The 24,564-nt window shown below is 37.1% G+C and overlaps 1 protein-coding gene across 1 annotated transcript in view; it reads right to left on the reverse strand.

The window, feature by feature from the left end:
* Positions 1-23,945, reverse strand: part of LOC120633417 (protein dead ringer) — a 189,118-nt gene extending 165,173 nt beyond the window's left edge. The window contains exons 1-2 of the mRNA XM_039903624.1: positions 23,931-23,945; positions 21,408-21,686 (exon numbers count right to left, since the gene is read on the reverse strand). Coding sequence (XP_039759558.1) covers positions 21,408-21,686; positions 23,931-23,945 — 294 coding nt within the window. The remainder of the gene's footprint in view (positions 1-21,407; positions 21,687-23,930) is intronic.
* Between the last annotated feature and the right edge of the window lie 619 nt (positions 23,946-24,564).

Here is a 24,564-nt window from a genome sequence, read left to right on the forward strand (position 1 = left end):
CAAAAATACAAGTTGCTGTAATGATCGCCGACCTTCGAAAGGAGTTGGCACATTAAAAAAGAAAACCTACTAGTACTACGCTACGTGCTACGGGCCCCGCGCGAAAGAGGGCCCCGCATATTTAATACCACTCATCTCCGCCTGCCTGACTGACTTACTGACTGACACACACACACACACACACACACACACACACACGCCCACGCACGCACTAATAATTACCCACAAAATTGTAACCTATAGATAGCAAATGAGAGAACCGTGTTTAGAGAATGCGAAATTGTCGCTCCAAAAAACAAGCTCTCCAATTCAATTTGAAGGAAATTATATAATAATATATAACATGTATCTATATGGGCAAATAATGAATGTACATAAGTAAATATTTAATACTGCGACGTAACGATATTTGTACACTAGACCTAATAAACAGCGTTGTGATTGTTTTTTTTTTTTTAACAATTGGAATATAGGAAACGAGTTTCATAAAATTTAGTATGCAGGTGATTTAGCTATACCACATTGTTTTATACTTACGTGTTCTAAGGCATTGAAAAACTGCGACACTATCTTTAAAATACGACGGTAAATATTGCCATCTTCTAGAAGATTAAAAGCTCAGGTGGGAAATCAGGCGGCCCCGAAGCCAGAAGACCCCGATTCAAGTCCAGATAATTCCCCCCCCTTTTTTAACTTAGTATTTTATATTAAGTGCATAAAAACCGTACCTCTATTTCACTCCTTGTTCCGCCCCTTGAGATACAAAATGCATTGTGAATAAAAATGTCTTTTATATTCGTATTTTGTAAAAGCTGATCACCAGCCATCACACACAGCATCGAATCGCAATAATCACAGGTACATGCTTGCGCAATTTGTTAACAAATAATCTCAGTACAGTAAAGCCTTAGAACAAAATTTGCTCAGCCGCAATCGAAGAGTCGTTCTTGCATATCAAATCTGTGTCATCAAAGTACAATAGACCTAATTCCTCTTGGTTTAGAGTCGCAAATACTTCTGATTTTTGTTTAACAAACGTTCTGTCAAAAGTATGACCTAATGAGGTTTGGGAAAATTTAAGCTTTAATCATCTTATCAACTCATCACCGGCCCTATGTAGGGCACGGGTCTCCAAAGAGAACGGCTTAGATCGTCGTAAACCACGCTAACCCAATGCGGATTGGTGGACTCCACGCCTTTGAGGACATTAGCTAGGTATAGTCTACCTAGGAACTCTTAGTCATGTATATAGGAACTCTTAGTCATGCAATTTTCCTCACAAGGTTTTCCTTCACCGTTGAAGCAAGTGATAATTTAATTATTTAAAACGCATATAACTTAGAAAAGTTAGTGGTGCGTGCTGGGATTCTAACTCGGCTCCCCGAAATTTAAGTCGAAGTCCTAACAACTAGTCTATAAGCTTTTGCATTGTTTTAAAGTTGAAAGCGGTCCAGCTTTAATACAATACAAATAAGATCCATTTCATTCCAATGATCAAGTATTCTATACTCGAAAACGACACCTCGATTGTGAGCAAATTTTGTGCTAAGGCTTCTTGTACAGTACAATTCTGTGTTCGCATATTTGCCTACAGATCGGTGTGTCGGCACACCTCACAATGTTTACAAAGAGATCACAAGCGCCGTTCTATGAAATAATCGTATGTAGATTGTAGATTATTGATATTATGGCTTAACTATTATGTTCTATTTACCAAATCGACGGTAAGTAAATTAAGTATTGCATCTAGCGCATTTGCATAGTATCAACATTTTTTATTGTTGTAATCGACTGACCAACCAGATGGCCCACCTGACGAGATACGTGCAGCAACGTGCCGCCCTGTGTCCATCAACCTGTGGTATATGTGTCTGTAACTTGATGGCCGATTGGCGCAGTGGGCAGAAAGGCACTTATGAAGGGCACACAGAATTTTGAATTTGGAATTGAATTGAAATTTGTTGGTTACGCTCGTTAAAAGCTCGTAGTTATCAAATCGAATTTAAGTTTTATTTAAATATTCTTTAAACGTTCTTTTGGAAAATGTTACGCTAATTCGTTGGGTAGAGGCTCGAATAGCATGTTATGTTTACGTTTTAACAAATAGCTAAATAATTTAATCATAACCTTAAGGGTGGCATTTTAATAAGTAAATATTCGACGCTATCGATATATATACAACACCAACTTGATGATACTAGGTAAAATACACACGTTAGAGAAGAAAATACAAATTAGGTATTCCGTCCTTAATTCAGCTGCCAGGAAAAATACACCTGCCTTGTCGAAACATACGTAGGTACTTTTATTTCCCCGAGCGTTTTACTACTGACAAAACGACCACACTTATTTGATCCCTGCGCCACCTTTATCCATCCCTGTTTTCCCCCAATTTCATTAAACGCCGCGGAGGTGGGGTAGGTCAACGTGCGCTGTTCGTGTTTAGTGGTACATTTTAGTGGTAGTAAATAATTAAGCGGATAATTTGATGAGAGGAAGCTGCCCCTGTGAAGTGTTTATGTGCGGTTGTCTAGATTGTAAGACAGGGTCTGGGTGTAATCAGCCGTAAATGTTTTGTTACCATAATAAGATTCTAAAGGTAACAGTCCAATATAGCAACTTTCAGCATATTGAACGTCGCACTGCGTGGAACAGGTCTCCTCTGTCATAAGAAAAAAAGTTTTAAACCCGTCACGCTTCTCTAATGCGAGTTGGTAGACTTTAGTGACTATGGTTGTGGTGTTAACGTGCACCTAAAGGCACGGGAGTGGCCACGCCAATTTCCTAACTTAAGGCTGGCACTGCGAATTCCTTACCCAAAATCTCAATACCTGAGAATCTTGAACCAAAACGGCAATTAAAGATACAGCACGGACAGGAGGTATTTTTCTCCCCAGGGAATCAATTTGGCGGAATAAGTTAGTCGCGAGTGGGCTATATCTGCGAAGCCACTCGCAGATATAGTTTCAAACGTACGTTAAATTCAAAAGCAGTCTGAAGAGACTTTTGTACTTGGTAGGTACATGAGCGAACGTCTTGAATTTCTGGGCCAGAATTAAAGTTGAATCATCTTTAACTCTGGCCCAGAAATTAAAGATGCGAGTTGTATAGTTCCAACTATCAAGTTAAAAATGTATGGGTAGTAAATTCGTAGGCCGAATTTATACTCTGCCAACCCGCAGCACAGCGTGGGTATAGAGAGAGAAGGAGATCTAGAGCATAGACCCAGTGTGCTCTAAATCTCTTTCCCTCCTATCGGAGAGGATACCTGTGTAAGAATAAGAATACTAAATATATACTAAAATATATAAATTTGCATTTTTATGTGTATAAGAAGCACTTTCAAAACAACAAGTTTTTCTGTTTATAGTGACTCCGGTTCAAAAGGCAGATTGTACATAAAAGATAGGCTTGGAGAAACCGTAAATTTTCTAACATCTAAATTTTACAATTTAAGCAATGTGTTGGCGGCCCGTCACCGTGGGTGCTTACCTTAATATTTTCAGTTTAATAAGGGGCGTAGTATTAATAAACTTGTCACGTTCCTAACGACGAAATTCGATAGTGTTTAGGAAATATGACGGCCGAATTGATTGTACCTACACATTGATTAATAATGTACTACGCACTAGAGAAGACGCGCTACGGTCGCAAAGCAAGTTGTTGCGCTACGCCTTGTAGTCCACTTGGCTGCAAGTGGCAATTGTATCAGCGACGTCATCTCTAGCAAACACGTATTCACTTTATTATTACCCAAAAACCCGGAACAAAGTAAACCTAAAACTTAATTACGGCTAGTCAAACAGCAAGGCTCGCTGATACACCTATCATTTGCAGCCCAATTTGTCTAATTTACTTTGCGAAGTCTCTCCTAGTTCCTTGCTAATTACCGCACTAATAACCTACTCATACTAGGAGAACCCCGATACGACCAATCAAACAACAAGCTGTCGCTGATTGATACACTTATTGCTTGCAGCCAAATGCACCACAACTTGCCTTGCGATGCCGTCTCTAGTTTATAACACATTACTGATACCCACCTAGTCGTATCAGGAGAAACCCGATACTCGATGCGAGTAGTCTTAAGCTAAGGAGCTTCCGTAAGCTTACACTGATATCGGTGGATTATGTGGTTTATTAGATCTTTTCATTGTCTTCCAATGTTTGATGCGTGTTTTAGGGGTTCGGTTTATTTTTTCCGATGACAAGTTAGTAATTTAATCTTCAATCCCACCTCAAGTCCCGTAAACTTGCTTGCTTACTTCATATGTCAGCAAAGTTTAGTTCGTTCGCTCAAATAGTTTTTGTATCTTTAAATAATACAAAACAAAGTGTTTCTTGCTGTTTGTCCTCTTGGGCCCTTTAAAATACGCAACCGATTTAAGTGCAATTTTCAGCAATAGATAGATTGTTTCAGGAGAAGAGTTTTTATGTGCATGCATAAATGCTCATATCGGCTTAAAGCTACGAAATTCAAAGATTTGCAATTTGATTTTTTTTTTGGCTAAAACTTGCAGCAAAGTTCCAAACTGATGTAGGTACCTTGGAATTGTATATAGGCTAATCATAAACATTAGGTATATTATTAATAACTCTAGACTGCCCCACATAAGTCGGCAATGAAAGCGTGCGAAGCCGGGAGGTGTTGCTAGTGTGAACTTTAATTATTTCTTGAAAACTGTTCAATGAATCAAATGAAAATTATTAGCAAAATTGCAAAAATATCTGGCTCATAATACCAAGTTTTATCTATTAAACGTTCATTTTTTTCCTTATTTAAATAAATGGCACTTTACACGGTATCTCACTGTTTACTATTTTTGAATTTAATTGTGTTTCATGAATTAAACAATATTTTTCTATATTTTGATTTACCATTGAGCGTAGATTCTTTATGCTTTGTTGATACTAAGGATAGTCACCACTTGCGGGGCTTCCCCGGAGACGTAATACGAGAAGGCTATTGATATTGAATGATCGATAGTTCGCATTGATTTAATTATGGTCCACCTTTATTACAATAGCAGCAGTGTCCTCGACTTCGTCCGTCTAAAATTTCTTATTCTGTGATACAATTTTCCCACTGTAACATAATGTGACTATCTTCGGAACGCAATGTAAAATTAATATGGGATGGAATATTAATGGGGGAATCCCCAAGAATCCTTTAACTATTTATTATTGATTATATTAAGACTATAATAATAAGACTAAAAATTTGGCAAACTTTGAGCCTAATTATTAAAGTAACGGAAATAAGACAACTTTAATACGGAAATATACGTAAGAATCATAAGTTTCCGGTAGAAATTCAGATCAAACGCTCTTATAAAACACGGCTATATTTTACCCCGGAAAAAGACATTGTTTTCCGTGAAATTTGTAATAACTGAATTACACAATTAGTAGGTATGGTCTGAAAATAGATAATATCTAGGGATTAAAGACTGGAATTAAGAAACAGAATAAATTAAATGTAAGGAACATTAGAATAATCACTATGCTTAATTTGATATACTTATTGCGCTACCATCAGTCAACTTTCAACGCAAGTTTCTAGACATTCACTTAATCTATATAAGATGTTGATTTTACAAAGCACAAAAAATTGTGATACGTGCGTGGTATTAAAAATTGCAATCTAATCTTAAAACTAATTATCCTAAGCAATTTATTTCACTTGGTACCCAAAAAAAATTCAACTTAATATCAAAAAGACACGACGTTTAGTTCATCTTTAAATTATAGGCATTAGGTTCAATGACTTATATGAGGTTTTCTTAACACGCACACTGAGAGACATTAAGTTCTTGTAATCTTAAATACCTAAGCACAATTGCAAAGAAAGACACTAAGACGTTACGTAGAGGTATAAAATAATGAGCCAATCAATAATAGCAAACAATGAGTTATGTAAAATGATACCCGGTATCACGGCGCGCATTGCAGGGTCTTCGCGAAGTCATATGAACATTATAATCGCGTTCCGATATGATCGTTGCACTGTCCTTAATTAAAATGTGACGCGTCTCCTACTGCAACTTTGTTGCTTGCTTATGTGCAAGCTTCACTATTGTTCTTTTGTTATATGCATAATAACATAGTTTGATTTTTTTTACTATTGGTTACTTATCACAGAAAATCTTTAAAGTCTGCTTTTTTTTTTAAAAGAATAAGTTTACTGACTGACTGACTGACTAACAAACTGATCTATCAAAGCACAGTTCATATCACTGGATCGATTTGGTTTAAGATCTTTATTTCTCAAAAGAATTACAAAAAATTCGCTTAGTTGAGAAAACATAAAACTTAAAAATAAAACATGTGAGCGTACACTTTAGAAGGTACCTACATATAAATCTATAAAGCATAACTTAATGCAGCTAAAAGAAAATGTTCGTACAATCGATCTGGCTGAAATTAGGCAAATCTCCTTCAAAAATTTGAATTTAACGTGAGCGAAGCCGCGGGCGGGATTTGTTTGTATTTTTAATCGATTAACTTTGACTAAGTAATAAGATGATTTTAGATATTATTTACCATGAGAAAGTTCCAGAAGTTGTATTCAATTTCAGTTATTTGTAAATTGTGCCAATGTATCTTTATCTATATATTTCTTGTGTGCGTGTGTACTCCTCCTAGACGGCTGGACCGATTTTAATGAATTTCTCGGTATGCGTCTGGTTGGCACCCTGGATCACAAATCAGCGCGACAGATGGCGCTGGGCTCAGCTAGTATTGTATATAAACTTATATATCGCTTAGTCACAATTTTTTATTGATTTTAGTTATTAAAATATAACTTGCATGCCTTAGAGTTATCCTTAATGTTCTCAAAGGCGTGTAGTGTCCACCGATCCGCACTGGGCCAGCCTTCTCATTGTGGGAGTAGACCCTTGCTGTGTAGTGGCCCGGTAATGGGTTGATATTCATTATCGTCATATCAACTCAGCCCACAACTGGGCACGGGTCTCCTCTAACAACGAGAAAGGGTTAATGCCGTAATCCACCACGCTGGCCCCGTGCCGATCGGTGGACTTCAAACACATTTATGGAAAACCCTCAGGCAATTGATTGATATTATTATGACGCATTTCGCATTTTAAATTATAGTAATGTTGTTATTTTAAGGCGTAAAAAAATGATAAAATGTAGATTAAAATGTATTTAAAAGCTTGTTGTGTGGTCGCATAGTATAGATATATATATATTTACTATCGGACCCCAGCGCCATCTGTCGGGCTGATTGGTGAAAACTAAACCAGTCAGGGTGCCCAAACGCATACCAAAAATTCATTCAAATCGGTCCAACCGTTTGATATGTACCTTCTATTGTATTTTGGTAGTGAATTCCGTGTTTCGTGTGATGACGGTTGAACGAAATATATACATAGTTGTCACCACCTCTCCTCTTTGGTGTCGTACGAGGCGACTAAGGGAATATAAAGGATAACGGCCGGCAGCGTTCTCCGTGCTACTACTACCGTCCACGGCGGTCACCAACCGGTCTGCGCCAAAGCGTGATTAAGGGTAAAAAACCCTTCCGTTGGGAAGGGCCTTTAATCTAGTAGTTCACTTTAATTATAGCCTATTTTTCTTTGAATTTATTTCTTTATACGCGATCATATTTCATTGTTCTGCGAGCAACGCTCAACTATCAAGCAGCGTAAAATGTTCATTAGCACATGTTACTAATGGCTGTGCGAGGAAGAAATGGCTGTTTTATTTTATATTCTGCCAGGAATGCTAATAATTTAGCAATATGGACTATGGAACAGTGATCAATCTTAATTTTTATTTTGACTTCATTGAAAGGCCAACCCGCGTGGTGGGTCTGAACTCTATAAACATATATTCTAGGAGAGGAAGTTAAGAATTCTGATGATGACGGATTCTGATGATGAAGACATACACAGTGATGTATTAATCGTATAACTTCGCTCTTTAATATATTAACGCAATATTCATCCTTGTGATGAACATGGGCTATAATGGGAAAAATTTCCCATAGAATACAAACAAACAAACAAAATTTCGCATTTAATATTTTCTAGTATGGAATAATTTAAAACACTTTTTTTCATACTGATATAAATGCAAATTTGACCAATAAAAGTGTTTTTGTTTAAACGCGTTTATAAGTGAAAATGCAGGTCGGATTCAAAAAAATTTTTCCATTTGATATCCTTATTAAAAACTTTGGTTATAAGATATTTAAATTCACAAAGGCAGAGCAATCAAATTACAAGTGCGGTAGGGCAATGCGTTGTGGTGGGTCAGGCTATATATTAATATAAAATAACAGATGATGACATTGTATGGTATTCCTATCGCGTAAAAGCTCAGCTTGATTACACCAAGTTTTAAAAGCAGATGAAGCCGGGGCACATCTGGTTTATTAAATGGCCTAGATACAATGGCGTGCACAGGGTTTTCGACCAGGGTATGCATAAAGCAGGTACAGTGCAGGTAAAATTCCCCTCCAATACGAGTTATATAAAATAATTTGGGTATGCAGTGCTTTTGTACATGTGTGTAGTGCACGCCACTGCCTAGATACATATTCTAATTCCAAAACGGTAATGTTATTGAATACCAATTTAAAACGAACAACCATCTAACACATGGCATAAATTAGCCACAAAAGAAAATGCCTGCGACTTTCTAGAAAGCACCTAACCACATGCAATGAGGCTTTCACGGGCGGATTTGAATAAAACTATCACGAACAAAGTTGCCGCTTTATTATTTATACACGTGGTCTATTCATTATGGGCATGCAAATACCGGCGCGGTGTACAATCAGCAAAGTAAAGGCAGATCAGAGGGTCGGGCTGAAGTAGTCAAGTACTCGTAGATCTTACGAAAAAAGGGCGATGACAGTCACACTGCATGATCATAGTATTAGAGCTTTCTGCACCCTCCAATAACATGGACCGGCGAAATAAAGAGAGAAGAGCTTACTGCACCTTCCAACAACATGGACCGATGAAATAAAGAGAGTAGAGCTTTCTGCATCCTCAAACAACATGGACCGGCGAAATAAAGAGAGTAGAGCTTTCTGCATCCTCCAACAACATGGACCGGCGAAATAAAGAGAGTAGAGCTTACTGCACTCTCCAACAACATGGACCGGCGAAATAAAGAGAGTAGAGCTTACTGCACTCTCCAACAACATGGACCGGCGAAATAAAGAGAGTAGAGCTTACTGCACTCTCCAACAACATGGACCGGTTAAATAAAGAGAGTGGAGCTTTCTGCACCCTCCAACAACATGGACCGGCGAAATAAAGAGAATAGAGCCTCCTGCATCCTCCAACAACATGGACCGGCGGAATAAAGAGAATAGAGCTTTCTGCACCCTCCAACAACATGGACCGGCGAAATAAAGAGAGTAGAGCTTTCTGCACCCTCCAACAACATGGACCGGCGAAATAAAGAGAGTGACGTGGGGTGGGTGGTTGACAAAGGCTGAGGACCAGGTGTGGTGGTGCTTTTAAGGAAATGTCTAATTTCAGCAGTGCAGGTCCTCAGACTCAAATGATGATGATAATTGAAGTCCACTGCTCGACATAGGTCTATTGTAGGGAGTTCCAAAAACCTCCTCCAAGAACGTTCCTGGGCCCCTTGTTTCCAGTGGCTCAGCGTCTCGTTTGATGTCGTCTGTCCACCTCGTTGGGGGCCGACCAACGCTGGGTTTACCTGTGCGGGTTCGCTATTCCGCACCTTAAAATTCCAACGTAAAAACCTGGCTTCGATATCTTCAGTTTAATTTACTCTGTCAATTGTATTATTAAGTAAGATAAAGGTGCTGAAAAATTCAATTCGAATCGACGACACTATTTTGTAAATCTATTTATAGTTATTACTTGTCCCCCATGCGTAGGCTTTGAACTATCAACGTTATTGATCGAATATCAATTAAATTAACAGATATAATAATAACAACTTAAAATGAAACCGTTATACGTTAACCAACATCAGTTTTAATTAGCATTAATAGGAATGCGATATTAAGCAATAGGAAATACCTTCCTATAAAATAATTTGTTCCTTTTATAATGCGGGTACCCGCAAACTATGTTGTTCGAAACCGTAAAATCCCAAGACAATTTGTACTTTAACGAACTATATACTTTATTGCGATGAGTTACAGCTTATTTTTGTGAATGATAGTATTTTTTATTCAAAACAATCGCACTTAATATCGAAATTGTGTGAATTGAAATAATTGATAGAAAAAAGACGTAAGCGATAACGTTCTTCGGAATTGCTACGGGCTCTATTTTATATCTAGGGATATGGGTTGAAGATTTAGTCAAAAAAAATTAGATTAGACTTTCGTTTTTGTAAGCACGAGTAGTGTGTGTACCACCTACATATCTCGTAACAAATCTGATTAATGGTCTATCCAAACCTATCGGTGACCAGAGTCTCGACTCCTGACATAGCTGTATGTTATAATACTCGTAATACTTCGGTTACTTTCGGTTTCCCTTATCCTAAGGATGCTTGGAAAAAATCGCTTCTAAATGAGCAGGTCACCTTTTGCATTATAGTTTTTAAGTTACTTTTCCTGTCCATCCATTATGTTTACTGTTGCTTTTTGTGGTGTACAAATAAAGTGAATAAATAAATATTGGCTGAGAATAAAATTGCTTGCATTTTACACATTACTAGAGAAGAAATTTCTGGTCTTTTTGTATATTCAATGATCCCTGCTTCACGATTTATGAATTTGTTACGAAACATAGTTATTTCAAATTTACAAAAATTACGTAAATAACTGAGCCAAAACTACTAATGCCGAGTTTTCTGTCCCATCAAAGATGACTTTCACCACAGACTTGTCCATTTCACAGTTTCATTCCGGTGAACCCTGATTCCGATATATCTGGACAGACCCTTTAACGGATTACGCTATTGTGAATCAGTTTAATATATTCATCATGCACGTTCAAATCAAATTAGATGCGAATTAACTATCTGCATAAGATCATCAGATTGTCGGGATTTATTCAAGGTATATTAATAGAATATCGCACCGCCATTGTGAGGTTTAATAAGTTTCAAAGGTCACTGTGTGACACGCCGTTTCGTATCATGTTTGTTGAACGTGATCAAATCTATATTTATTATTTACATTTCAAAATAACTACCTACTTTGGCTTCCAAACTAATATTTGTATTATTGTGGCTCTTATTTTTTATGATAATATATATCTCTCTATTTCATCTGTTATTTTTTTGCCGTGTATGTCAAAAAATAACAGATCTGAATACAGGTGTCACAATGTCAAAACCCTCCTCTACCCGCGGTTATTGTACGAGACGACTAAGGGAATTTAACGAAGAATTATAAAAACTAATTCAAAACATTATTAGTGTTTACTTATGACAACCATTTTGAAGATAAAAGACCGACACGGCCATAGATACGGCACGCGACGCGTAATTTTACATGTGATGTTAGGGCTGTATCTGAATACTTTCAGTATAAACTGTGGCAGTGGTTTACTCAAAGTCTATTCGCGTTTCAGTCTCACAGATAATTCTCAAAGACTGTAAATAATAAAATATTAAGCATGTGAAGTAATATTTCGGTTATCATTTACACGTTTTGTCGTTTAATTCAGTTAGAATTGAATTCACTTCAATTCAAAACACCTACCGTGGTTTCGAAGACGTTTTAGATTTTATTTTGTTTTACATAGTTTATTTTAGGTTATATTTATAAACCTTAAATATACCCCAAAAATTAAAAGCATACAACAAATTAAATATGTTTACAAGTACATAAAGAAAGAAGTAGTGTATACTAAAACGACCTTATCGAAAAGATTCAACAGTAGAAACTCTGCTACATTACGTGTATAATCAATCTAATAGCGGACCCGCGCGACTTCGTCTGCGAATGAGCCGACTTAAGAAAATATTCGTGCGCGCCACTGCTTATATAGGATATGCTCCGCTTTTATGAACGTATGGAGTGCACGCTGGGTACACCTCGGTGTGACGGTGGCGTGCACAGGGTTTTTGACTCGGGTATGCATAAAGAAGAAAGATGGCATAAAATGGTAAAATCCTTCGCATTTATGAGTTATAGAAAAATTTAAGGGTAGGCAGTGCTTTTGTGCTTGTATGAAGTGCACGCCACTATACAGGACATGCTTCGCTTTAATGTACTCGTACGGAGTATGGAGTTCACACTGGGTACACCTCGGTGTGACGGTATGCCGCAATAACCCACGCAACCTTTCCTTTATAAATATTGTATGTCGATACGATACGATTATTTACGACAGATAAAATGAATATATAAATAAGAGATAAACCATCAGACTCTATTCCGGTGTGTAGATTGGTGACAAAGATGCTTTTGTCGAGTCAGCCTTTTTATTTGTATGCAAATCAATTGTTTAACAAAGAAGATTTTTATACCTATCGAAACGAAAAAATGGATGACTCGTGACATATCGCAGCAATAATAGGATTTAAAAAAAAAACAACTCACTGTGCACTATTATTTGACTGTGGATAACTATTTGACTGATTTTGTCCGTAGTACTTTCATATCTTATTATATTTATATGTAATATATTTATATATGTATATATATTATAGTTATATATTTTATTTGTATAATTTTTAAATCTTATTGATTGACCTACCTCTTTTCCATGTTTTTTTTCCTTTTACGCCTTTGGTTGCCTCGAAGAAATCGCTATGTAGCGATAAGGCCACCATATTGGATATATACTTAACATATTGGATATTAAAATAGTAGTAGCACGGAGAACGCTGCCGGCCGTTATCCTTTATATTCTCTTAGTCGCCTCGTACGACACCAAAGAGGAGAGGTGGTGACAACTATGTATATTCCATATTGGATATTGGATAGAAGCAGGCGTTACATTGCGGAAATCCATGATATATTATCGAAATTAAGCTTAATTTGCTATACTCCGCGAAAAGCAGGAGAATCTGTGTGGTGTAATTTATAATTTCTTCAATCCTAATACTCCACACCAAACAGATCTTCGGCAATATACCCCCTACGCACGTTTCGTACAATGAATAATTGTAAAGTCAACATCCCCTGAGGCTGCTCCGGTTTCGGAGCGAAACGTGCGTAGAGGATACATTACCGAGGATCTGTTTGGTGTGGAGTATATTCCGTGTCTTGTCTTGTCTTGTCTATGTCATCATCATCATCCGCAGCCTAATAACGTCCCACAGCTGGGCAAAAACCTCGTCTCTCATAGGAGCGACGCTTTTAGAGCATAAACCCACCATGCTACTCTAATGCGGGTTCTTGGTCTTTAACGAGCCGGGACCGACGGTTTTACTTGCTCTCCGAGGTCCGGGGGTGTACACCGCCAATTTCCAACTCCGGGCTGATACAAAATATACAATACATTATATTACTATTAAATATACGCGCGAGATAATCACGAAGCTACTTGTTAAAGAGGTCGCATAAGGTTTTTTTTCAAACCAATACCCTTTTTTATGCAATGGCTGACGTAAAATACGGTGGGTAAGGTGCGTGCGCGCAGAATGCGCACGCGACCAGGTACAAAGCCACCTGCCCTAATGTTTGACACCACACGTCACAACTCACAACCATTGTAACTCGTATACGCTTTAACTGTGATATGATATGGCAAATTTTTTGCTCCTTTTCTGTAAAAGAATCCCTCAAAAGATTAGAACATAAAGGAAATGTGCTTTTAATATACGTACGTAGCTAGAGCTTGACTGATAAAAGTTATGATAGCCTAGCGGTTTAAAGAGGACCAAGAGCGGAGATATACTCGTATGTTAATATATTTCAGTTATGCCACTTTCTTTTACTGAGATATGTCAAAATTTGTGCACAATTTAAAAAAAAATTAACTACTGTGTAATACTAGTTTATATTCTGTGGTAGAATATATTCTGCAGGTTTTTTTGCTTTATTTGTCATTTAGTCCTAGGTCTAACACTCTAACCTAGATAATATTTGATTAGATTTGACTGCCCATTGGCGCAGTTTGCAGCGACCCTGCTTTCTGAGTCAAAGGCCGTGGGTTCGATTCCCACGACTGGAAAATGTTTGTGTGATGAACATGAATGTTTTTCAGTGTCTGGGTGTTTATCTGTATATTATAAGTAATTTATGTATATTATTCATAAAAATATTCATCAGTCATCGTAGTACCCATAACACAAGCTACGCTTACTTTGGGGCTTGATGGCGATGTGTGTATTGTCGTAGTATATTTATTTATTTATTTATTCATTTATTTATTTAATATGTTTACGTCATGTGCCAACAGATTTTAATTTAGCAGGTAGGTAAGTACAGGTAATCTGATCAGGTAATTATCACCAGCTTACAGAATGGTTTGAAGTTATCGAAACTAAAACGTTACTCATCCGATTTAGGGGATATTAGAATTTAAGGGGGCAAATACAGTGTACACCTCTACGAATAGGTATAAGTATACAAATCAACAAAACCTAAATATATGATCTGGCATTTTGAAAAAAACCTCTTAATAAGGTCGCGTTATGATCATTTGAACGGAAAGATAACACGAAAATACATTTTGAATTTTTATTATATCTTTGTCTGTTTGTCCAGATTAATTATTCAGAACTGCTGAACCGACTTTTTTGGGACTTCAACATTGGTACAGATTTTATGTAATTCGTATTCGAGAAACCATCATGGCTTCTTTTAACCACGGAAAAGACATACACTTTTCGATATACATTTTTGAATAATATTGCTTTGTCAGGTAGATTTTTAAGTTAAGAAATATTTTGGTACTTTCACACGCAGACTTTTCACTTAGGAGCTTTTTAGTAACAACTTTTTAGTTAGGTTGCTTTTTATTGGTTATTTTAGTTAGAAGCATTTAGTTAGGTTTTTCTGATTAAATTCACAAGTAAGACTACGTTTATACCTTTATCAGCGGAACTTTTTAGGGTATTTTTTTAGTTCGGAACAGAATTTTGCAAGCAGTATTAGGTGACACCTCTACTGTATGCCCCAAAAACAAGAAAACAGCGGGAAAGTCTCTGGCAGACTATAAGCTACGGAGCTACTAGTAACTAAATATAAAAATATCGGTAAAACATAGTTCCAATCTTTACAGTTAATAGAATCAGGAGTTCCGAAATAAAAAAGCAGCAGCCATGTGTCGAAAAGTGTTGTCAGCGCGAAAAAAACGAATTCGAGAGAGTCGCCAATTATTTCAATTAATGAAACGTCGCGGCGTCGACAGGAAAAGGAAGCTGGCAGAGCTACTCTTTGGAGCTAACTTTAGTGAGTGACAGCAAGGTTTGATTAATTAATTTGCGGCTCTATCCGAGAGGGGATAATAAATCGAGCGTGCCTTGCCTCCCGTGAGATGTCGCCAGCGTCGCCCCGCTGAAATGATTGACTCAAACAAACACTATAAGTGTCTCTAGACCGAAATAGACTCCTAACGATGTCTTATACAGGTAAAGTAATAATGGAGTCGTCACATTCACTTCCGTTAGATCATTAAAACTTGAAATTTATTCCGAGAATAGGTATGTTACTTCGCGAATTTCACAGCTTAGTATTTGGTAAGTACTTGAAAGTCTATTCCTAATCACGCGTGATTGTACGTTTTACGATTCTTGTCTCTCAAATTGAGTACAAATGAGTTATTCTTTATTGATATTTGAATTTGACTAGATCTGTGTGCGGTTTTGTACGCGCATACCTACCTACTGTTTTATCAACCCTTTCAATTGAATTGAATTCAAAAGGTTTATAGGTTTCTATTTTTATTCATCTCACTAGATTTAATTTAAGTCTATGGTTCTCGCTCCAGAGATGGGCGATAACAACTGCGACTCAGTCTTTCACTATAGCAGTATTATCGAATTTGGGTTTCATGATACACATTACCTTATGTTCGCCTTATTTTCTACTATTTTTGATTAACTGTGTAACTGTTAATTGAAATAAACTTATTATTATTATTACTGTATTCCAACTGAGTATATGGTATATGGTATATGTGTGTGAGTTGTCCACCATTATACTAAGCCAGCGTGGTGGACTACGGCCTTGACCCCTTCTCATTGTAGGAGACCCGTGCTCTGTAGTGGGCCGGTAATGGGTTGTTGTGATGATGATATATGTTGGGTACAAGCCCGCCAATTCTTCAACGTTTTCTCGGGAATTTTTAAATCCCTAAGGAATCTTTGGTTTTTCAGTACCTAATAAAATGTATCAAGCTATTATTTCTTAATAATAGTTCAACCACGACGGGTACATACCACGATAAAATAATGGGATTTGTCGATATTTCGACACAGTTGCATGGAACGTGGTCACCTTGTACGAAACCTATAATGTATGCAAAATTTCACTAACTTCGGTTGCGGTGCTACAAAGGCTATACTTTCTAATAACCGGGACATTATTCCTATTTGATAGGGTTTGAGACCTCTCTCACGATGCGATAAGATTTAAAGCGCATAGGTAAGTACCTTCTCAAGTAAAAAGTGTAATACCAACATTGATTTTACAAGAAATGAACATTTAACAAGTGCGTACTCTTTACTGACTCTGTTCAATTCCTTCAGCGCTCACAGGGACTTCTAGTGTTTGAGTGATAAAATACATCAAGCTTTCTAAATTTACAATGTCGCCACAAGATCGTTTTAACATCGAAGCCTATGCATTGGTAACAAAGGCTGTATTTTTAAATCTCCCCGGTAAGTTGTTTGTATTTTATTGGGTGCAGACTTCTCTCACAAGGCAGAGAGATTTACAGTGAGATAATTTTTTCTATTTTTTTTTCCACTACAAGTTAAGCGTTGGCTGCAATCTTATCTGGAGGTAAGTGATAATGTAGTCTAAGATGGTAGCGGGCTAACCTGTTAGGGAGTATGGTAGCTATACTGTATGCGATGTCGCGTAGAAACCGATTATGTTTCTACGCAACATCGCACCGGAACTCTAAATCGGTTCGCGGTACGTCTTCGTCGGTACTAGCCACGGCCAAAGCCTCCCAGACGGAAAAGCCTACCACAATTATACCCTCCATGCTACTTTAATGCGCCCGCAGAAATTGAATGAATGAATTAATGAATATACTTTTATTGCACTCCACAAAAAGTACATAGAACAAAAAGAAAAGTATAACAAAACAACGTATACAATTTGGCAGACTTATCGCTACATAGCAAATTCTTCCAGGCAACCAATGGCGAAGATAAAAAACAGTTACAGAAAAAGTTAGATGTTAGTATTTGGGGGATAATATATATCACGCTAGCCCAGTTAGTAGGTTGCACCTCGACTTTCTTAGGGCCGAGTTAGAATCCCAGCATGCCTGCCACGCAACCTCTAACTTTTAAGTTATGTGCGTTCTAAGCACTTTAAATATAACTTGCTTCAATGACGAAGAAAAGCATGTCATAATGTTCTCAAAGGTCTCACACCTTTGAGAACATTGTGCACCAATCCGCACTGGGCCAGCGTGGTGAACTACCTTAACCCCTTCTCATTGTGGGAGGAGACCCGTGCCATCTAGTGGGCCGGTTGATATGATTAAGTTGGTCGGGCTGCTTAATCATAGCTTCTAGAAATTGAATAATAGTTTGACGTAGCGTGCTGGGATTCGAACTCGGCCCCCCCCAAAAGTGAAGTCGAGCTTCTGGGCCACCAACAATTCGATTCCGACCGACTTAGATCGCGATAATTAAAGTCCACTACAAAGAAACCTTATTACACAGTTAATATAAAGAAAATGTGGATCTATTTATATGAATCACAAAAGGCTTCCGATTAAGTACCTCATACATACTTATACCATTGTCTTAATCCAGGCAGGGATTGACAATAATTAAATACATTTTCTACCCAGACTTATAAAGTTAACTGGCTTCTTGATCTCATTAAGAACTCTAGACAACTTGAACAATACAATATGTAGAAAAGGATAAATAAGAAGTTGCATTTACCTTTAATATGCATAACTGAAAAGCATCGTTAAGGGCTGAAGTCGATTTCATTGATACCGATTCTAATGTTTACAGACCGACACTGAAAATCATCTTCGATGCCTTGTTCTGTTAAAGATAAATAAAAAGTTGCATTTACCTTTAATATGCATAACTGAAAGCATCGTTAGGGCCTAAGGTCGATGTATTTGATACAGATTCTAATGTTTACAGATCGACACCGAAAATCATCTTTGATGCATTGTTCTGTTAAAGAAAATTTACAGAACAAGTTGATGCCTTGTTCTGTAAATTGTTCTAAATTTACTTTAACAGAACAAGAGTTTCAAGTGAGGCATCATTGTTTATAGTTAAAGAAGATTTAACTTTGAACATTTTTGAGCTTACCGTTAGACATTGGATCATTGCAATGGCAGTTTTTACAAACCCTAAATCGAATGATTAATGGTTTGGACGATGTCTAACGTTTCACCAACTCTAAGGTGGTAACTATTGGTGAACGGTATATGTATGCCTAGGAATCTCCTGAGGCGTTACTTATCTAGGCATTGCCTTGTCTGTTGTTATTGAGAACAGGCATAAAAAACTTATATTTCCTTGATTGTAGGTAACCTACTTAAAACTTTTTTTTTAATAGCTTATAAGTACCTTTCTACCTGTGTGAAACTCCAGGTCTTTGAAGGTTTACATATTCCTGGTGTTACTCAGAAAAAGGAGCTATATATTTAGGCAAAATATTCAAAGCCCTTTCACGTTTTGACGACCTCCCTGGCGTAGCGCTGAGCGCTGTGGTTTCACGTGGGAGGTCCAGAGTTCGATTCCCGCCAGAGGCAATTTGGGAATTTATAACTTACCACCGAGTGAGATTGTAGTCTCGGATAAACTTGTAGTGGCATTAGAAAAAAAAGTCAGTCCGTTGCTAAATTGCTAGGTACAAGAACGACAAACCTACAAACACACTTGCATTAGATACCTACTTGATATATAACATTGAGGAATGATTGAGTAATGTAAGGGTACCTTACTAGTATGTAGGTACACAACTACCAGGCAAGCATAAAATATAAAGGTCTATATTAACAAACAGTTGTTGTAAAAAATAATACCTGAAGCTGAGTCATTTACCGATTATGTGTTTGGTAAATGCCACCCGCATAATTTTAATTTGAAAAAAAATACATTTTTACTTATTTTGAACTCATTCATAAATAAAGAGATGTTTCCGGCAAATAAACAATACCAGGTTCCTAAGCCGGCACAGATGGGATAGGACCCATCCCGCGTAATAAAATCCCGGCTCCGAATTTGTTATTAATAAGCGCATCGACGCCATTTTGCTGAAAGCCGACGACGAGACTGGCAACACATGTGCAAACTTACCGCAGTCAAACATTTTTTGTTTCGTTTTCAGAAATAGATCCTAATTAATTTATGGTTTTCTATCATCTATCAACTTGAATATTCCTTTAACTTGCATCTATTAATTAAGTTATTTAAAAAGAAGTAGGTAGGCGAGGTTAAGAAAAATTTACCATCTGGATCAAACTTAGGTATAATCATATCACCAACTAAATTGAACAAATAATTAGTTTTTGGTACTAAACCAGTTCAATAATCAGGTAATTTATCCAGTAAAAAATATTCAAATAGGGACTCATTTTCTACTAGACTACCTACTTTCAATTTATCAAAACAAATAAACATTTTCAAGACTTATGACTTATGTCAATCAAATCAGCGACTAAATTGAACTTAAGTTACCTACCAGGAAGAACTTTACCCGCAAAATTATCAAATATATACCTAGGTAGTTATCGGTACTGAAACAGTCCATAATAATAATCAGGGATCCAGTCCAGTCAAAAATATTCAAATCGAGTCCTTCCTGCTAAACTACTAGGTACTTAGAGTTAATCAAAATTAATGAAAACTTTCGTTACCGTTATTTAGTGGGTAGATACTAATACTAAAACCCTTAGGTAGGTACCTACCTGACCATTAGCTGGTTAGGTTATATTGTTTACAAAATAAATAAATTATATCTAGGTACCTGCTATTTCTTTATAACTCAATAATAAGTAGGTAAAACTAATATTGATTCCAATCAACATTATTAATACAGGTAGGCGGTAATAAATAATAAATTGACGGCCGACTGGCGCAGTGAGCAGCGAACCTGCTTTATGAGTCGTGGCCGTGGGTTCGATTCCCACAACTGGAAAATGTTTGTGTGATGAACATGAATGTTTTTCAGTGTCTGGGTGTTTAACTGTATATTATAAGTATTTCTGTGTATTATATTCATAACAATATTCATCAGCTGTCTTAGTACCCATAACACAAGCTACGCTTACTTTGGGGCTAGGTGGCGATGTGTGTACTGTCGTAATATATTTATTTATATTTATTTAAATGTACCATTTGGGTAGGTAATATACCTAATCCAATTTGATTCCGAACCGATCGATGACCCGACGCAAAAGTGTTGACTTTTGTTTCGGCATTACCCATAATACAAGGCAGGTAGGTACAAAGGATCCTACATTCCTAGCATAACAATAGGCAGAATTGATAATAGTAGTCATAGTTTCAAGTTCTTTATCGTTACAGGTAAACAGTAGATAAGGAATTCCTAAAATGTTAATAGGCAGGTACCTATGTGAAAAAGTTTATCTACCAAAATGTATGAATGGATTTAGGTATAATAAACCAAGTAATAAAAACAAAGTAGGTACCTAGTCTCTTTTTATTTGTGCACTACATCACACACACATGAATTATTTACGTTTGTTTATGTATACACTGCTGGAATGTTCTATACTAATATAATAACGTAATTTTTATATGTGTTATTGATTGGGGAAAATATAGAAATGGATCAGAAGGTAAGTCCACGATTGCAATGTTGCGACGGTGTGCTTCTGTTTGCTATGGAAAATTGCACAAACTAAATTTGAGTATTAGAAAATCTTAATTTTGTTCAATCAATGCAGTATCTTTTCTTTTTCTGGAGACTAATTAATTTAGGAATCGTTTCGAGTAGATACTTTAATGTGAAGGTATTACAAGAAAGTTCAATTACTCAAATATCTAGCTGTTGTCAAGTTGGTAACAAACACTCAAAATGGTCTTAAATCAAATGGATTTTTACTAATTAAATGGAAGAATGAAGAAATAACGGTGAAGGAAATAATGGAGTTTCAATGAGCTCAAACTAAAATTAATCCAGAGTGAATTATCATTTGATAAATGTGACACTAAAGTTAAATTAATCTTATATGAAGATGTCAGATCACTTTTGGCTTTCTACACCAAATGTCAGAATAACGTTTTTCTGAGTGGAAGCAACAACAAAAACAGACACAAAAACAACACGTTACTGATGGTTATGCTCAAAGATTACTTACCACAGGGCTATCGTCTCCAAGGTCCGAATCACGGTCGGCGTCGGCCATGGCGTACGCCGGCACCGGCTCACGATTCTTCACCCGAATCTTGGCGGTTTTAGGAACACGGGAACGACAACACGCCACACAGCGGCACGTGTTCACACGCTCACACGCGCACGGTTCATGCAATGCAGTTCGCACGAATTTCGGTACGATACGAGCGTTACCGTAGCTCGCACGGAATGGTATGCCGGTAACGCAGCGCCCCCTCTCTTTGGAGGCTCCGCCCCAAGGCGTCTCGCGTCACGGCGAATCAAACCGCGCGATATCAAACTGATATTTCTGTTATACGCTCCGCCCGCTGCGTTTATATTGTTTTTATTCGAGCTATTAAAACAATTGATTCGCGCGGCATCGATTTATGATTGATAGCGAACACCGTAATGCCTGCATTCGCCTTCTTCGTTTGTTTATCTTAACAAGGTTATGCGTTAATTGAATTCCGCATACCTACCTATTTCCCTTTTACGAAACAGGTAATTAAAATAGGAAGATCTCATATTTAAACAATTAAATTATTATTATCTTGTTTATTTCAATTATAGTGTTCAATTCTGAATTATGACTTAAATTCGATACGTTTCATGACATTATTCAAAATTCTTTAGTAAAATACTTACCTGCGGACTCAAGAGGGAGGTTGGAGTAAGTTGGCACTAAAAGACCCACTTATTAATTTTAATTGAATAGCTTAAACCGTAACTTATAGATTTTCTTGCTCCATTGTAACTAAGTTCATATTAACCATACCTACATACTAAGTACGTATCCAACATGAAAGTCATAATAGCAATAGCTCAAAAGTTTTATATCTGTAATGGTAAAAAATTTAAGAATGATTTAGTCAAAGCTAATGACAATTTTACATGACATTTTTAACATTTATGTCATTAATAAAACTTATCTAATAATACTCCTTTTTTTAGGTTATATTCAACGCTTTAAGGCTATCTACTCAAATCGAATTTTGAGTGTTGTTTAAGACATTTAATACGCTTCCCGAATACCGCATATTATTTGATTTGGACTGTCCCAACGAGGCGTCATCATTCTCCAAGATTCATCGTTGTCATCACTAGCCTATAAACATCCCACTGCTTGGCTCAAATCTCCTCACCTCCTCGTAAGAGAGAGTATTCCATAGCATCGACTCACTTAGTAGTATTTTGTGATTTTATTAGAGATAGCTGGGAGCGATGGCTTACCGTACCTACTCTCCGAGGTATGAAAGTTTAATTTGAGAAGACGTTATGCAGCACAGGGTATGCGGATGATATAAAATGAAGGAAAAGGCTAAGGGTAGGCTTTTCTATAGCTCTTACTGGAGATTTTCTTCATTTTATATCATCTGCATACCTTGTGCATACCATCTATCATCTATGCAAGCCACTGGTTATGCTTGGCTAGGCGATAAACCTACGTTAAGTTAGATTATACCAATTTATTAAACATTTTAAATTCACTGCTAAATTATTAGCTTAATATAATACGTACATAGGTATATACACTCTAAAAAAAGAAAGCCAACTAAGAGAGATTTTCTCTTATATTATATAAATTATAACAATTATGATAATAAACATAACAACAAAAGCTGGTTAGATATAGCAGCAAGTTCATTATAGATTGAGCTAACAATGTAGGTATGTTCATTGATTCTAACAAATAAATACGTTGTTTCTATTATTATTTACTTCTTTGTATGATTAGATCATTTTTAATTATTTAGCTTAAACAAGTACGTAAATTGAATCAGTTAAGAATATGCCTTAGTTAAGTAACAATAATAGGAGCAATACAGTTGCCCAGTCCATTGAATTATGATAAACAATCATTATCATCTTATTTGATGTATCTAGAGAAGATGCTTGATCGCAACAATCACTATCTTGTTAGGAATAACCAATTTTTTTTTAGAGTGTAGGTATAGAAAGCGGATATAGCCTAGTGGGTAAGGCTTCAGCTTTCCTTTCGGGATAGCCGAGTTGGATCCCTGGCACACGCCTGTAACTTTTCGGTGTTATGTGAGTTCTGATTTTAACCAATTAAATATTACCTACCTAATATTGGTGAAGGGAAACATCGTGATCACCAGCCAGAGAATTCTCTGTAATTTTTTCAGGATGTGTGAAGTCGCGTGTGAAGTCTACCAATCCGCACTTGGCCAGCGTGGGGTCATTCTGAGGGGAGATGGGATAATATTGGGTTTATGCATAGGTCTTCCTCGGAGTCCCTGTGTGATTCGGGGTGACTGTACAGGGCGTTGGCCCGTCTCAGTGGTATCAGCGCCGTCTGCAACTACAGACGGGTCACTGGGTGGGACCGTTGGTCCGTGGAGCCTGCGATGAGTCGCGGCATCAGATCTATTTTAGCTTCTCGATTGGCTCATACGCGAACGAAGTTGCGCAGGACCGCTAGTTTTATAATTAAACACTGGTAACCATTTCTAGTTTGGCTTAATCAATGACCATACAATCTTACACAATCCAGACCCATGATAATCATAGAGTACCTACATTCATAACATAGTTATATGACAACTCTAAGGAGAACTGGTGAGAAGAATAACTGGAATAACTGGAGAGAAGAATGGAAACCCGGGGACAACAGATCTCTTCGATCCCACAATGAAACCCAATGGTTTCCATCTGCCTCGTAACCCGTGGTGTTGACTGAATCGGTTAAGAACAGGGCACGGACGCTGCAACTATCTTATGCATAAATGGAGTTGGAAACCATTCGTTACATGTGGCCGTGGTGAGGAAGATCAGACGATAGAGCACATAATCAAGCGCTGCCCCATCTCTTCATACCTGGGATTGTCCAACGACCTTTTTGATCTCCCTGTCCTGCAGTGGCGTGCATAGAGGGTATGCACAGGGTATGCAGATGATATAAAATGAAGAAAATCTCCAGTACTAGATATAAATACTTAAGGGTAGGATTTTTTTATAACTCTTACAAAGCCTATCCTTTATTTTTTTTATAACTCGTACTGGAGGTTTTCTTCATTTTGTATCATCTGCATACCATGTGCATACCCTCTATGCACGCCACTGTCCTGACTTGCAACTTATTAATTTGTAGATAATTTCAATTCTTCTTAGTCGTTACA

The sequence above is a fragment of the Pararge aegeria genome, chromosome 21, assembly GCF_905163445.1.
Source record: "Pararge aegeria chromosome 21, ilParAegt1.1, whole genome shotgun sequence".
Classification (NCBI taxonomy): Eukaryota; Metazoa; Arthropoda; class Insecta; order Lepidoptera; family Nymphalidae; genus Pararge; species Pararge aegeria.